Source organism: Passer montanus, unplaced genomic scaffold, assembly GCF_014805655.1.
Source record: "Passer montanus isolate IOZ18808 unplaced genomic scaffold, ASM1480565v1 scaffold21, whole genome shotgun sequence".
Taxonomy (NCBI): Eukaryota; Metazoa; Chordata; class Aves; order Passeriformes; family Passeridae; genus Passer; species Passer montanus.
The window spans coordinates 6272816-6285398 of record NW_024366703.1 but is presented as its reverse complement, the minus strand read 5'-3'; the positions used below and the strand labels follow the sequence as shown (position 1 = coordinate 6285398).

The following is a 12583-nucleotide window of genomic DNA, read 5'->3' as shown; positions in this document are numbered from 1 at the left end:
AAATGCACAAAACCCAGAATCCTGTAATGTTTTACAGCCATGCCTGGAGGATGCTTGGCCATAAACTAACTTTTTTCCACCCCAAAATAAAGACATGGAGGTTTCCCAGCAAAGCCAGAGGAATACTAGTCCACTCCACCCTCAGCCTTCCCAGCCCCGTGGCCCAGTGCCCCCAGCCCTGCCTGCTGATCCTTCACTGCAGCTTTAATGGGGCGTTTCAGAGGCAGCAGCAGCTCCTCCATGGCTGAGCAGCACGGAGCAGCCCGGGGCAATCCCACTGCTCACCATTAACCTGCCCCCACCCCCAAAGGGAAGGAACTTGGCGAAACCCCATTGGGATGTGTTACATGGGAATGACCTTGTCTTCACTACCCACAGCACCAAGGCAGCCCCAGGGCAAACGAGGAGCCGGGAGGGGAGACACAGCCCACTCACAATTAATTCTTCTCTCTATTCAATTACTAGCAGCAAGACTGAGGCATGTTTTGTGGGCAGTGGGAGCGCCAGGCCAGGGACTGTCCCTGTGTTCTGGTCACAGCCCCCTGGACCTCCTGTGCAGGACCAGAGGGCCCTCTCTGGTCACTCGTCAGCACTCTGTGGTCAGTGGTCACTCTTCAGCAGCCTGCTCTCCCACTTCTGACTCTGACTCCCCTGCCCCTCACCATCTCCTGTCCCTCCTATCCAGCAGCTTTCTGGAAACACAACCTTTGCTTCCATAATTTCAGTGTGTGCTCCTGGAATTGCAGGTGTCAATAATGGCTTCACCATCCTCCAGTGGCCACGTGCTGGCTCCCAGGCAGTGATGTTCCTGCAGATCAGAGGAGACAAAGCTGGGCTCTTCTTTCCATCCAGGCTGGGCCACAGGGAGGACAGCTCACCACTCACAACAGCAGGGCTGCCAGCATAGCAGGGGCAGCCTGGGGGGCTCAGCATGTGGCAGCTTCACTCCTGGCTCCCAGGCAGAGCAGAGGATCATCCTGTCATCCAGGACAGTCCACGGATGCCCACATGGATTTTCCAATGGTGTTAAGCATCCCCTGCATTTGGGTCTGTTGGGGCTGGTGCTGTTCTCATCTCTGGCATCCCCACCCAGCACAAGGGGTGAGCCAGGCACACAGGTAATGATTGGGCAGAGTTGAGCAAGACCAAGAGCTTTGTGGAGGGCACTGAAGGGGAGGCACTTGCTCAGGTCCCACCCATCTGCAAGGAGAGAGAACTGGGATGGCTCAGCAACTCCCCAGCTCAGGAAGGGGTCCACACCCAGTCCTTGACCCAGGCAAGCCAGAAACAAAGACCAAAGAGTCCCAGCGAGGACAGTTCACGTGGCATCAGCTCAGGGAGAAGGTGACATCTCCAACCCTGCATGATTCAAACCTGAGGCTGAGTATTTTTGTGCAATTCTGCTCTCCATTGAACAGGGGTCAGCAAACAAGCAGCCTGACCAGGAATAGCCATGACACATGCATGGGGAAAGGTTCACACCCACGGACATGTGGATGAGGATGTGTCTGCTCATGGCCCTTGGGCAGCTCCACTCCATTCCTGACCCCCTTGTACAGACCAAACAGCACCTCCAGAACATGGTCCCAAGAACCTGGCACAACTTCCCCAGCATCACAGCCCCAGCCCAAGCTGGGGTCTCCAGCCACACATCATCAAGAAGGGCTGGGAAAGGGGGGGTCACAGCCAGGCTGGGTAGGCAGGGGCTCCACTGGCCACCCAGGAAGGTGGGAGCCATCACTCAATGCCAGGTGTCACTGTCCTGTCTGTGGGATGGGGTCTGTGGCTCCTTCAGCATCACAAGTAGCTGAGACAGAGATGCAAAATGCTGTTCCTTTCTTGCCTCATTTCCCAGCCAGCCCCATTGGGCAGTTTGGCTAGGTTTGGGTCCTCTTAGGAACAGGACTTCTACACCCAGCCCACAGTGGGGTTAAGCCTAAAACCAACAGCAAGGCCTGGGGGGGGCTGTACATCTCTGTAACTCTACCTTCGTTTGTTTGCTTACAGCATCCACCCAAAATGCCCGTGTGTGTCTCTGGGCCTCTGTGTCAGTGGCAGCTGAACTGCTGACCCCAGGAGTTTGCAAAACACCAGGGTTATGGCCCCTTTGACATCCCAGCCCAGCAGAGCCCCAGCTCATCCTGACCCTGGCCCCGAGGAGCCAGGCCCTGGGGCACCCCACATGGCCCTGGGAGAGCTGGGGCTCTGGGCAGACAGTGGGGCCAGAGGGAGTGAACCCCAAAGGAGTGGGGAGGTGGACACACACGGTACTTGCTGCTGTCCCCCACATTTCTGTGGGCCACCACAACACAGACCCACCCAAACCCCTGCTAGTCCTTATCCATGCCCAGCCCTTCATCTTCTGTCAGCCCTAGGGACCCCACCCCATGCTGGGATGGGGACTGGCACAGGGACTGTGCCCCTTGCCAGCTTCCATGCCTGGTCATGCCTGGTCTCTGTGCTGCCCTGCAGACCTCTGTGTTTTAGGAAGGTGGGGAACATATGGTCACAGGCAAAACAACAGCCAGGGGCTGGAGACAGCCTGTAACTGGTTTCTCCCCAGTACCAGCTGTGGCAGGGGACTTCATGCCACCCTGGAGTGTGGCCATGGCACGCACAACCCAAGCTGCCATCATGGAGCAGACACCATCTCCAGGGTGTGCAGGGGTGGCTCAGGGCTGCAGGGAGTCAGCCTAGGCACGGGTGCAAATGCCCAGGGAGTTCAGATGGAGTTTGAGAGCTCTCCAAACATTCTACTTCCATTTTTTCCCCCAGGAGCCAAAATCCTACCTCCCAATGGCCAAGCCCCACTGCTAAACCATGCTGCCTTCCCCTGTGAGCTGAGCATTAGGTCTAGCAGGACAAACCTGCCACAGGCAAGGTCCCTGTCCTCTCTGCTCCCCTCATCCTCTACTCTGCCCATCATCAACAACCCTTCCTATCCAGCACCAAAAACCTCATGCACTGCAGCTTGGGGGTCTTTGCCTGCCGAAGAGCCTGTCAGGGGAGCAGGGGATGGAGTGTGGAGTAGTGTGAGGTGCCCCCCAGGCCCTGGCAGAGACATCACCAGCAAGGATACCACAGAAGATAAATCCTGCCCATCCAGCCTAGGGCTCTGCCACTGACATCCCTGAGAGAAAAACTCTGAGAGGTCCTGAATCCCCTTGGGACACAGCCCAGATGCTCCAGGCAGGCCATGTTCCCCTGGATGCCACCAGCCTGGCAGGGACGTGTGGCCATTGGAGGGCAGGACACCTGTGACCTCTGGGTATCTCGGCTGAGGGTGCTGAGCGCAGAGCTGCCCACACTGCCCTGATGTGAGGTGGCTGTGCAGGGCACAGGAGGGGACAGTGTGGGACAGCTGCAGGGAGCCCGTACCACCACCACCAGGCTGCCTTGCATGGAGCTCTCTAATACAGCTCAAACACATTCACTTTTAGCTTTACATGTCTGTGAGTGTCTGTGAATTTAAAGCCACACAACCCCTGCTCCAACATTATCCCGTGCTTCTCCAGCTGTGTCCTTAGTGCAGAACAAAACACCACAGCTGCCACAGCAGCACCTTCATGGAAACAGCCCCCTCTTGCATTCTGGGCAGCGCTGTGGGACTGGGGACACAGTGCACATCACAACAGCCACGTTATCACAGCCTGCCACCACCCCGGGCAAGAGCTAACTCCTGTGCCAGATGTGAATCCAGACATCTGCTGTGCAACTGGGGGCAGGAGGAGCCTCTTCTCCTCCCACAGAACACTCAGTGGGTGAACAGCCACACATCCAGGCTCCCAATAAACTTGAGGCAGCCTGGGGAGGACCCAGCACGTGTCTGAGCACCAGCATGCAGGAGATGACACCAAACCTGAGCTTCAGTTTTTCCAGCAGAGAAGGCTATTCCCACACAGCGCAGCAGCACCATTTCCCTTTGAAGGCATATTGATGGGAAGAGGATGGGAATTACTGGCAGCCTGGCCCTTCCAGACCCTGCTGCTGCCTCCCTTGTTTGCAATCTGTGCTCAGCTCAGCCCTACCGGGGCCTGCCCTGGCTCCCCGAGGCAATAGCAGAGGTACCTGTGCCCACTGCCGGCAGGATGGGACAGGGATGGCACAGGCAGATAACACACTGGAGAACAGGACACTCATCACACCCCCCATCAGGGTAGTCCCAGCTAAAGGTGGCTCTGCTGGCCCTTTTTCTGGCTCCTGCTGCCACCAGGGTGCCACAGGGCTCTCTGCCCACCTGGCAGAGCTGCTGCACCCCAGGATAACGGGATGCTGCATCTCCTGGGGTGTCCCCAGCACTTCCCTCCAGGTCCAGGCAGCCAAGACTCAGAGAAAAAGAGCTTTGCCCTGGATCAGCGTGGGAACCAGCAACAGGGAGCTCATGGAGCAGGGGACCAGCCCCACCTACAGCACAGTCACAGCTGTGCTTCTCAGCCGCCCTGGGGCCGTGGTCTCAGCCACAAAGAGTTGAAACCCAGCCAGAACTCTGATGGGGCAGGACCCGCTGGGGCATCAAAAGGAAAACCACTTCCTGGCCACGCTCAGCAGAGCAGCTCCCCATCCTGCTCCTCCATCCCTGAAATAGCAACTCAGACCTGACCTCTGAAATCAGAGCATCCTCTGGGAGCTGCTGGCCTGGCCCAGCCACCCAGAGGGAGGAGGCAGCCAAACCCCAGCCCAGCAAGGCTGCACCTGAGCCAGGCCCTGCAGCAAGCAGCCTGAGCTCTCACCAGGAGCAGCAGGGTCGTTTGGGAGGGCTGTGGGGTGTGTGGCACCATGGGTGCACAGCCACCCTCATGCATGATGAGCTCCACATTAAGCTCCATTTCTCTGCTGCATAGCTCAGCCAGGGGCAGGGTTACCCACTGCTGCCAGAGCAGGCAGGGATCCCTCACCAGCTGTATCAGCATGCAGAGAGGGGGGATGCTCAGATCAAATCAACTCCCAGAGCAATCCTAGAGCCACCTGGACTGGGGCATCATTTGGCTCCCCAGGTACTGGCACCTCCACCCCCTGTTGGGAGAGTGATGGGCTCCACACCCTTAGGTGTGTCCCCAGCACGGGGAGCCCACGTTCATCCATAGAAACACAACAACTGGATTACCCCCTCACCCTCACACAAGGCAGCCCTCACACCAGGAGCCCCACTCCCTGTGCACAGAAAGGCTCCTGCCCCCACAGCACTGAGCACCCCCAGCCCAGCCATGCCCGAGCCCACCTGCTCTTAGCCAGCCCTGTTTGTTTGCCCAAGGTATTTGCAGCCGGGGGCACCTGCTTTGATACCATCAGCTCCACGAAGGAAGCTGCTCACCTAGCGTGACCCCTGTAATCCCATCCTTCCCCGTTAAGTGCTGTGTGAGCGCATCCCCCTTCCCAGCCTCCTGACATTTCAGCATTTATCTCCCTCTCCCCAAGCTCAGCACATCAAGGCAGTGACATCGCTGGGGAGCAGGAAGCAAACGTCCCAAAGTCACTTAGAAAAGGGCTTGGCAGTACCAACACCCCCTCTATTGCTCCCTCTGTGCTGGGGGCATCCAATCCCCACGGCATTGTCCTACAGCAGCACTGGGCACCAGCCAGCACTCGTGACCAGATCTTGAGCTGAGCTGGTCCTACAGTGGGGTCCTACACAAGCTTTGTTTCCTCAAGCCTCCTGCCACCACCCTCATGTCCACCTTTGCCCCCTGCCAGGACAGTCCTGCCTGCCTCTGTTCTAGCTACCTAGACACCCTGAAGTACACACACCAGCAGCCTGAAATAATCTCTTTTTAGTATTGAAGAGGCCAAATGCTCCTTCTCATTAGCCAGCACAGGCTCTTCCACTCAGTGTGAAGGAACAGTATCACCCTTCCAGGACGGAGCAGTGCCCATTCCCTGCACTCATCACTCCCCATCAGGCTTGGAAGCAGCTGCCTCCCCCAGCCCTCCCTTCCAAGAGCGCCTCGTTAGAAATGGTCGGCTGGCTCCCGTTCCCCTGGAGTCAAGCTGCATTTCCGCGGAGCACAAGCACAGTCCAGGTCTGGCAGACAGATTATCCCTGACCCCTTCCAGGTGCACGTAGCCAGGGAAATCTGAAAGGTGAGGGGGTGCCAGCCCTGGCAGGGGCTGGGCTCTGTCCCAGCGCTGTCCCAGCCACGGCTCCACCCAAAGCCCAGGGTGGGCTTTCCTGTACCACCAGCACAGGGCGCTGGTGCGTGTGCCCACCGGCACCTCCCCAATACCCACTGCCCGCAGGGATATCCACCGCCTCCCTTCACCCAGCTCAGCTGCAGGAACGTCCCGCTACTTGGGAACTTCCCAGGCCAACGGGATTTGCCGAGAGACCCGACCGCGCCTGTGGCCACCGGGCACACGGGATGGCGGGGGGACACCGCACCGGGGACAGGACCCCCGCCAGCCACACCCGCCCTCTGACAGGAGCGGAGCAGCAGCAGGGCGGGATGCCCTGCCGGGGAGGGCGGCCATGCCCCGAGAGCCCGCGGGCCGGCAGCGGCAGCGGAACGGAGCGGAGCGGCGGGCGCGGTGTCCCGGTACCGGGGCGGTGTCCCGGAGCCCCGGTACGGGCGCGGTGTCCCGGTACCGGGGCGGTGTCCCGGTGTCCCGGTACGGGCGCGGTGTCCCGGAGCCCCGGTACCGGCGCGGAGCCCGCCTGCCCCCTGGCGGTGCCGCGCCGGCCCCGCCGCCCCTCCAGCCCCGCATCCCCCGCGCCGCTGCACGGAGCAGGGGCTGCAGCTCCCCCGAGCCCGCTTTCCCCGCTGCTGCCCCCCAGGCAGCCGAGGTCGCGTTCCCCGGAGCTGGGATGCCAGCGGTCTTGGAGTCATGGGATTTTTTGGGTTGGAAGGGACTTTTAGAGGCCATCTAGTCCAACCACTCTGCCATCTTTAACTAGACCAGGCTGCTCAGAGCCCTGCTCAACCTGATCTTGAATGTTTTTGGGGATGGGGCATCTACTGCTTCTCTGGGTGATCTGTACCACTGTTTTACCAACCTCAAGGGTGGTAAAAAGCCCTTCTTCCTTATATTTGATTTATATAAACCCTTTTAGTTTAAAATTATTACCCCTTGTCCCTCTTCAACAGGCCCTGCTAAAACATCTGTCCCCGTATTTTTTACAAGCCCCCTTTAAGCACTGAGATGCCACAGAAAGATCTCCCCAGAGCCAACCCTTCTTCAGTCCTTTTCCCTCTGCTGCTAGGGGATTTGAAACCTCATTCTGCTAAGCAAGGCATGTGTGGGGCCAGAAGGAAACAGTGGGTAGGTGTAAAGGAGCTGCACAGGTTCCAGAGGAGAGAAACAATCTAGAAAACAGCCTGAGCTGAGGATCCACCCTGGATTTCCTACATGAGTCCAGGCTACTGAGAAACGTCCATGGTGCTTCTCAGGGACACATCCAGGTCTCAGGCAAGGAGGACTGGGACAGGCATTGACGCATGGGCCAAGAATGCAAGACTGATTGCAGAGAAACTGCCAGAGAAACATTTGAGGGCAGAACCAGCCACCACAGGTGAGAAATGGCACCTAGCTGAAGTGCAGAAAGGATCAAACCCTCTCCAGGTGCCCAGGCGTGGGGGGACACAAGTCCTCAGCAGAGGTCACAGCTCAAACTTGTCCCACTGAAGTGTGCATGGGAAGAACCTGGCAGCCAGCAGGGACCTTTCTTCAGACCTGAGAGATCTTTATTGAGTCTAAGAACTGTTTTTTACAATGCAGACTGAACCAGAACCTCCCCCAAATCAGAGAGGCTGTGAGCTCCCACCCCACCATAACTGCAGCTGAGAACAGAGCACGGACCCCACTTTCAACAATTATATAAAAACCACTAAGGTGTGAGTAAGCAAAAGCAAACACATTAGAATCAGTGAAAGTGCCTGTCCCACACTGGCTTCACATCCATCTGCTGGAGAAGGGGCCAGGACTGAGTATTTCACAGCCAGGGAAAGGGGGTGCACAGAGCAGAGGTGCAGGACAGCAAAAAGGCACAGGGTAAGGATCACCTCCTCCATCCCCAGCTCCCAGAACAGGGATCAGGGAGAGGGGACACACCAGCAGCATCCATCCAGTTTTGGGATCACCCTCCCAGGGCTGTGTGAAAGGAGACACCTCAGTGCTGGGAGCAGCCCCTGCTCCTCAAAAAGTTAAAACAGCATTAAAAAAAAAAAAAAAAAAAAAAAAAAAAAGCAGCAAATGTTGAGGTCCAGGCAACAGATATCCAAAGTAAAAACCATCCAGGGAGAGAAGTCCCAGTGAGTACCTAGGGGAAGAACAAGAACCAGGCTGAAGGTTGAGTTCAGCAGCACATCCCACCCACACTTGCCACACCAGTATCACAGCCACCCAGATCCTCCCTCCAAGGCAGCCTGGCCCCTCACCTTGCCTGGAGACAGGTTACTCCTTCCTCCTCCTACTTCTTGGCTGGCATAATAGGAGGAAGGTCCTCCTCATCCTCCTCAGACAAGTCATCGTCCTCCTCAAAGGAAACATCTTCCCTGTGCACTGGGACACACAAGCAGCTGTTACTCACCAGTGGATGGCTGTGCAAATACAGCTGGCCCACAAGACACCCCAAGAGCAGAGCAGCACAAGGAGCTCTGAAGCAGCTTCCACAGCAGATAACACTGGGAAATAAGCAGCATCCCAGCTGGAGGGAGGTCTCAGAGGGGAATAGTGACAGGCAGACTGAAAAAGGGGACAGTTTGAGACATCCAGACCCCTTTGTCCATGCAAGGCCTTAGGGAAGAAATCCCTGCACTGAGATGGCCCCTGGGGAACCAGCACAAAAGAGGGACAGCATGCATGCCAGGTAGCACCCAGTGCATCTCCCAGCAGCTCCCTGGACGTCGTTGACACTGGAGCCCCTTTGTACCCCTCACTCCTCCCCAGCCTTTCCCCACCCTTCAGTCCTTACTGATCCTGTGCCAGCCGGCGAGGTGCACTGGGCCAGAGCCTGCTGCCAGGCGAAAGGTCACTGGAGGCTGCAGCTTGAAGTTGTCCAGACTCAGCTGCAAAGAGCAGAGATGGAGCTGAGTTAGGGGCAGAGGCAAAAAGCAGAATATCCTGTAGCTGCCAGTTCAGCACCTGGCCCAGTTAAACATGTCCATGTGAGGGCACCTGCAGCCAGGCCAAGGGCACCCAGGGCATTTGCCTGTGAGCTGCAGATCCCAGATCAGGATCCACAAACATCCAGAGCTGTCCTGTTCCCTGCAGCCGTCCACCCCTGAGTCTTCAAATCAGCCTCTTACCAAGGGCTGGCATGACAACTTCAGATTTGCCACAGGCACAGCAATCTCTTGGTTCTCATGGTTTCGCCCAACGACTTCCACCACGTTGCACTCGTCCTTGGCACCATCAGTGAGGGAGACCTGGGTGGGAGTGGAGGTTGTGAACAAATGCTCTCCTCCCAAGGGACACATCTGGGACAGATGGAGATCTCCACAGGATAAGTAACCCACAGCAATGCTACCAGCCCAGATGTCATGTTACTGCAGTCACCTAAAGGGATGGCACCTGGGCTGCATTTTCTGCTGATCTGATCCATGCTGACAGGTTCTGTGCTCCAAGGACAGAAACATCCCCAGGAAGAGCCAGGAATTAAGCCCTGCACCTATCTGGGCTTGGGGAGCAACAAGCCAGACACTCAGCTGGTGTGGATCTGGTGTGAAGCACCAGTAAGGTCAAATACAAGGGAAAATTTTTCTTCACCACCTGCCTGGAGCATTCCCCGACCCAGCAGTCTCCTGCCACCACAGGCTTTGCACAACCACCTCTGTATGATGGATAATTGTGACCACTCTGTGTTGTGCCCTGAGAGCAGCCAGTCCTGGGACCTCAGCCAAGGGAGTCCCCTGATCCAGCCCAGCCAAGAAAGGAGGATGAGCCTGGAAAAGGGGCATAAGGATATGGGGAACTACAGGAGAGAACAAGCACAGTTAATTCACATTTCTCTTACCACAGACAGCGCTAAAATGTGGTCAGAGTTGTCTTCTTCATCCACCTGAAATGTGTAGGATTTGGTACTGGCAGACAGCTCACAGCCTAGGAGGAGATTAAAAAAGCAGTAGCAAGCATTACACAACACCAGTCACTTACAGGCAAAGGGCCCTGAGGGGCAGCCCTGGCCAGGCATGCACATGGCATCCTAAAACTCTTTATTTTCTCAGGTGAGGAGCATCATCAGACCAGTGCACCCTGGGCTCCAGGGTCCCAGAAAAACACACACCTGCCTCTGCACCATGCAGGGACAAAACCTGGTGTCCCCAAAGCAGGCTGCCCTGAAGCAATGCCCATGGGCACCCAAGGTTCCCAAGCACTGGCGGGGCAAGGCTCTTCCCCTCCAGAGAGCAGAACAGTCAGGGCACACCACTGTGGGAAACAGAGGGAGCAGACAAAACAGTGACTCTGCTCATGCCATCGCCAGTATAACTTTTTCTTGAATGGGAGTCTGGAAGCAGAGACAGACACAGAGTGCCAGACCTGAATGGTGAGGCACAACCCAACGGGAGGATGCCAGGCCAAGCTGGAGTCCCACAGGAGAAGGTTTGAGACATATTTTATTACATACTTCAGACAGTTACAAAAACAAGGGAGATGCATAACTACGTCCTGAGCTCTTAGGATCAAGATTCAGCCGACCAAAGGGAGGGACTAAACTGCCCTGGGTGCGTTTACTTATTGCAGGATGATTCACCAACACCAACGTGAGGCCGATCGGAAAAACACAGAGCTGAGCCCTGCATACCAGCGCCGGCACTTCCAGGGGAGAGGAACCAGCCTTCACCAGCGCAGCCCGGGCCAGCACCTCTGTTTTCCCAGGCTTACATATCAAACTTACCGAGGGGAGGAACCGAGCCCCAGGTGCCTAAAATGCCTGGGGAGCTGCAACTCCGCTCCTCCCCAGCGCAGCGCGCCCGGGCTCACACGAGCAGCGCAGGGCCCCGAGCGGCCCGGCCGGAACCCCTCCCGGAGAGGGGGAACACGGCCCCGGAGAGGAGGGACTCGGCCCCGGAGAGGGGGGACACGGCCCCGGAGAGGGGGGACTCGGCCCCGGAGAGGGGGGACACGGCCCCGGAGGAGGGACACGGCCCCGGAGAGGGGGGACTCGGCGCAGGGCGGCTCGCTGACGTGGGAGCGCGGGGCATTAGCCGGAGGAGCGGGAGCGGCCGGCGAGAGCCGCGGCTGCCAACACACCGCCCCGTTCATCCCACTCCTCTGAAGCCGCCGGAACAGCAGGACCCCACGCGGCTCCCCCGAACCCGCCCCGGGACCCCCAGCGTGTGCCTGTGCCCCCCAAGCCCGGCCCAACACGTGTCTCTCCACGCCGTCCTTCCCCCACGGCGCTCACGGCCCTCCACGTGTCTCTCCACACCCACGTGTCTGTCCCGCTCTGGCCGCCTGCCCCCCACAATGTCCCTGCTGCCCCCAGGTCTCTCTCTGACACTGCCCCCCGGCTCTACTGCCCCACCACGTGCCTTTCCAGCCTCCACGCCGTGCCCAGTACTCACCAAAGTCTTCCTGCCCCGTCTCTCTCCCGCTCCCCAGCTCTCTATCGCCGTCCTAGGTCTCTCTCGTCCCCACCCCCCGCCTCGTGTGTCACCTCCCTAACTCACCTGTGGCCCTCCACGCGTCTCTCCCTCCCCCTCGCCCGTGCCCCCGCTCCCCCGGCCCGCTCACCGAAGAGGACGCTGCCGGGACAGGCGGGCCCGTGCGGCTCCATGAGGCGGCGGCGCTGGGAAAGGCTCTGGCAGGGGGCGGGCCGTGCCGTGCCGTGCCGAGCCGAGCCAGGCCGCCCCGCCCCGCGCCCGGGGACCGAGCCAAAGGGTCCTGCGGCAGCGCCCCGCCCCGTATTTAATTCGGGTATTTCCGGGCCCTTCAGCGTTTACTGACCCCAGTGCCAGCTGTGGAAACGGCACAGCGGAAAATGGCCCTTACCGCCGGCTGCTCACCCATCGCCCTGCTCCTGGGCACCGTCCCGGCCCACGGCAGCAGCGCCCCAGCACTGCGGAGGCAGCACAGGGCACGTACAGAGCCAGGAGGATGAGGGCATAAAGAGGGGTACCGGGGGGACAGCAGGGTGACAAGGATGCGGGGAGGACCACAGCGGGAGGGACCTGTTCATCTCTATCCCTTTAAGCATGGGCAAGAGCAGCGTGACCTGACACTGGGGACTGCGGCACAGGAGGACACATTCTATTTCAAAATCTACGGTAAGGAGGAGAGGGCTGCACCGGCCTTTCAAAGCAGAAAGGGAAGCAGTCTGCTGCAGAGGAGCAGCCAAATTGAAAGCCCACTAACAACGAGCTCACACTGCCTTCTGGGACAAATCTGGCTCTGCTCCTACCGCAGACCTCTGCTAGCCAGCCACTCGCTCTGCTTGAGCTGCAGTGGGTTCAAGGCAAACCCGACTGAAGAGGTTCGAAAAGCTGAAGCAGTGCTCGTGCAGCAATGGTTACACAAGCACACCCATGTGCTTCTCAGCAGCTGCTCTGCGCAGCCACCTGACCCTACCTGACCTGCCTGCAGCCACCACCCTGGAGCCTTGCAGGCAGCAGCATCCATTGCTGCATTATGCTCCCTTAAAGGAAGAGTC

The 12583-nt window shown here is 58.4% G+C and overlaps 1 protein-coding gene across 1 annotated transcript; it reads right to left on the bottom strand.

Annotated features, from left to right (window-relative positions):
* Positions 1-7654: 7654 nt before the first annotated feature.
* NPM3 (nucleophosmin/nucleoplasmin 3) lies at positions 7655-11943 on the bottom strand. Its single transcript, XM_039709057.1, has 7 exons — positions 11926-11943; positions 11668-11863; positions 9947-10032; positions 9240-9359; positions 8906-8999; positions 8370-8493; positions 7655-8251 (listed from the first exon to the last, which is right to left on the bottom strand). The coding sequence occupies exons 1-6, from the start codon at positions 11941-11943 to the stop codon at positions 8402-8404; spliced, it is 606 nt and encodes a 201-aa protein (XP_039564991.1). The 3' UTR covers positions 7655-8251; positions 8370-8401.
* Between the last annotated feature and the right edge of the window lie 640 nt (positions 11944-12583).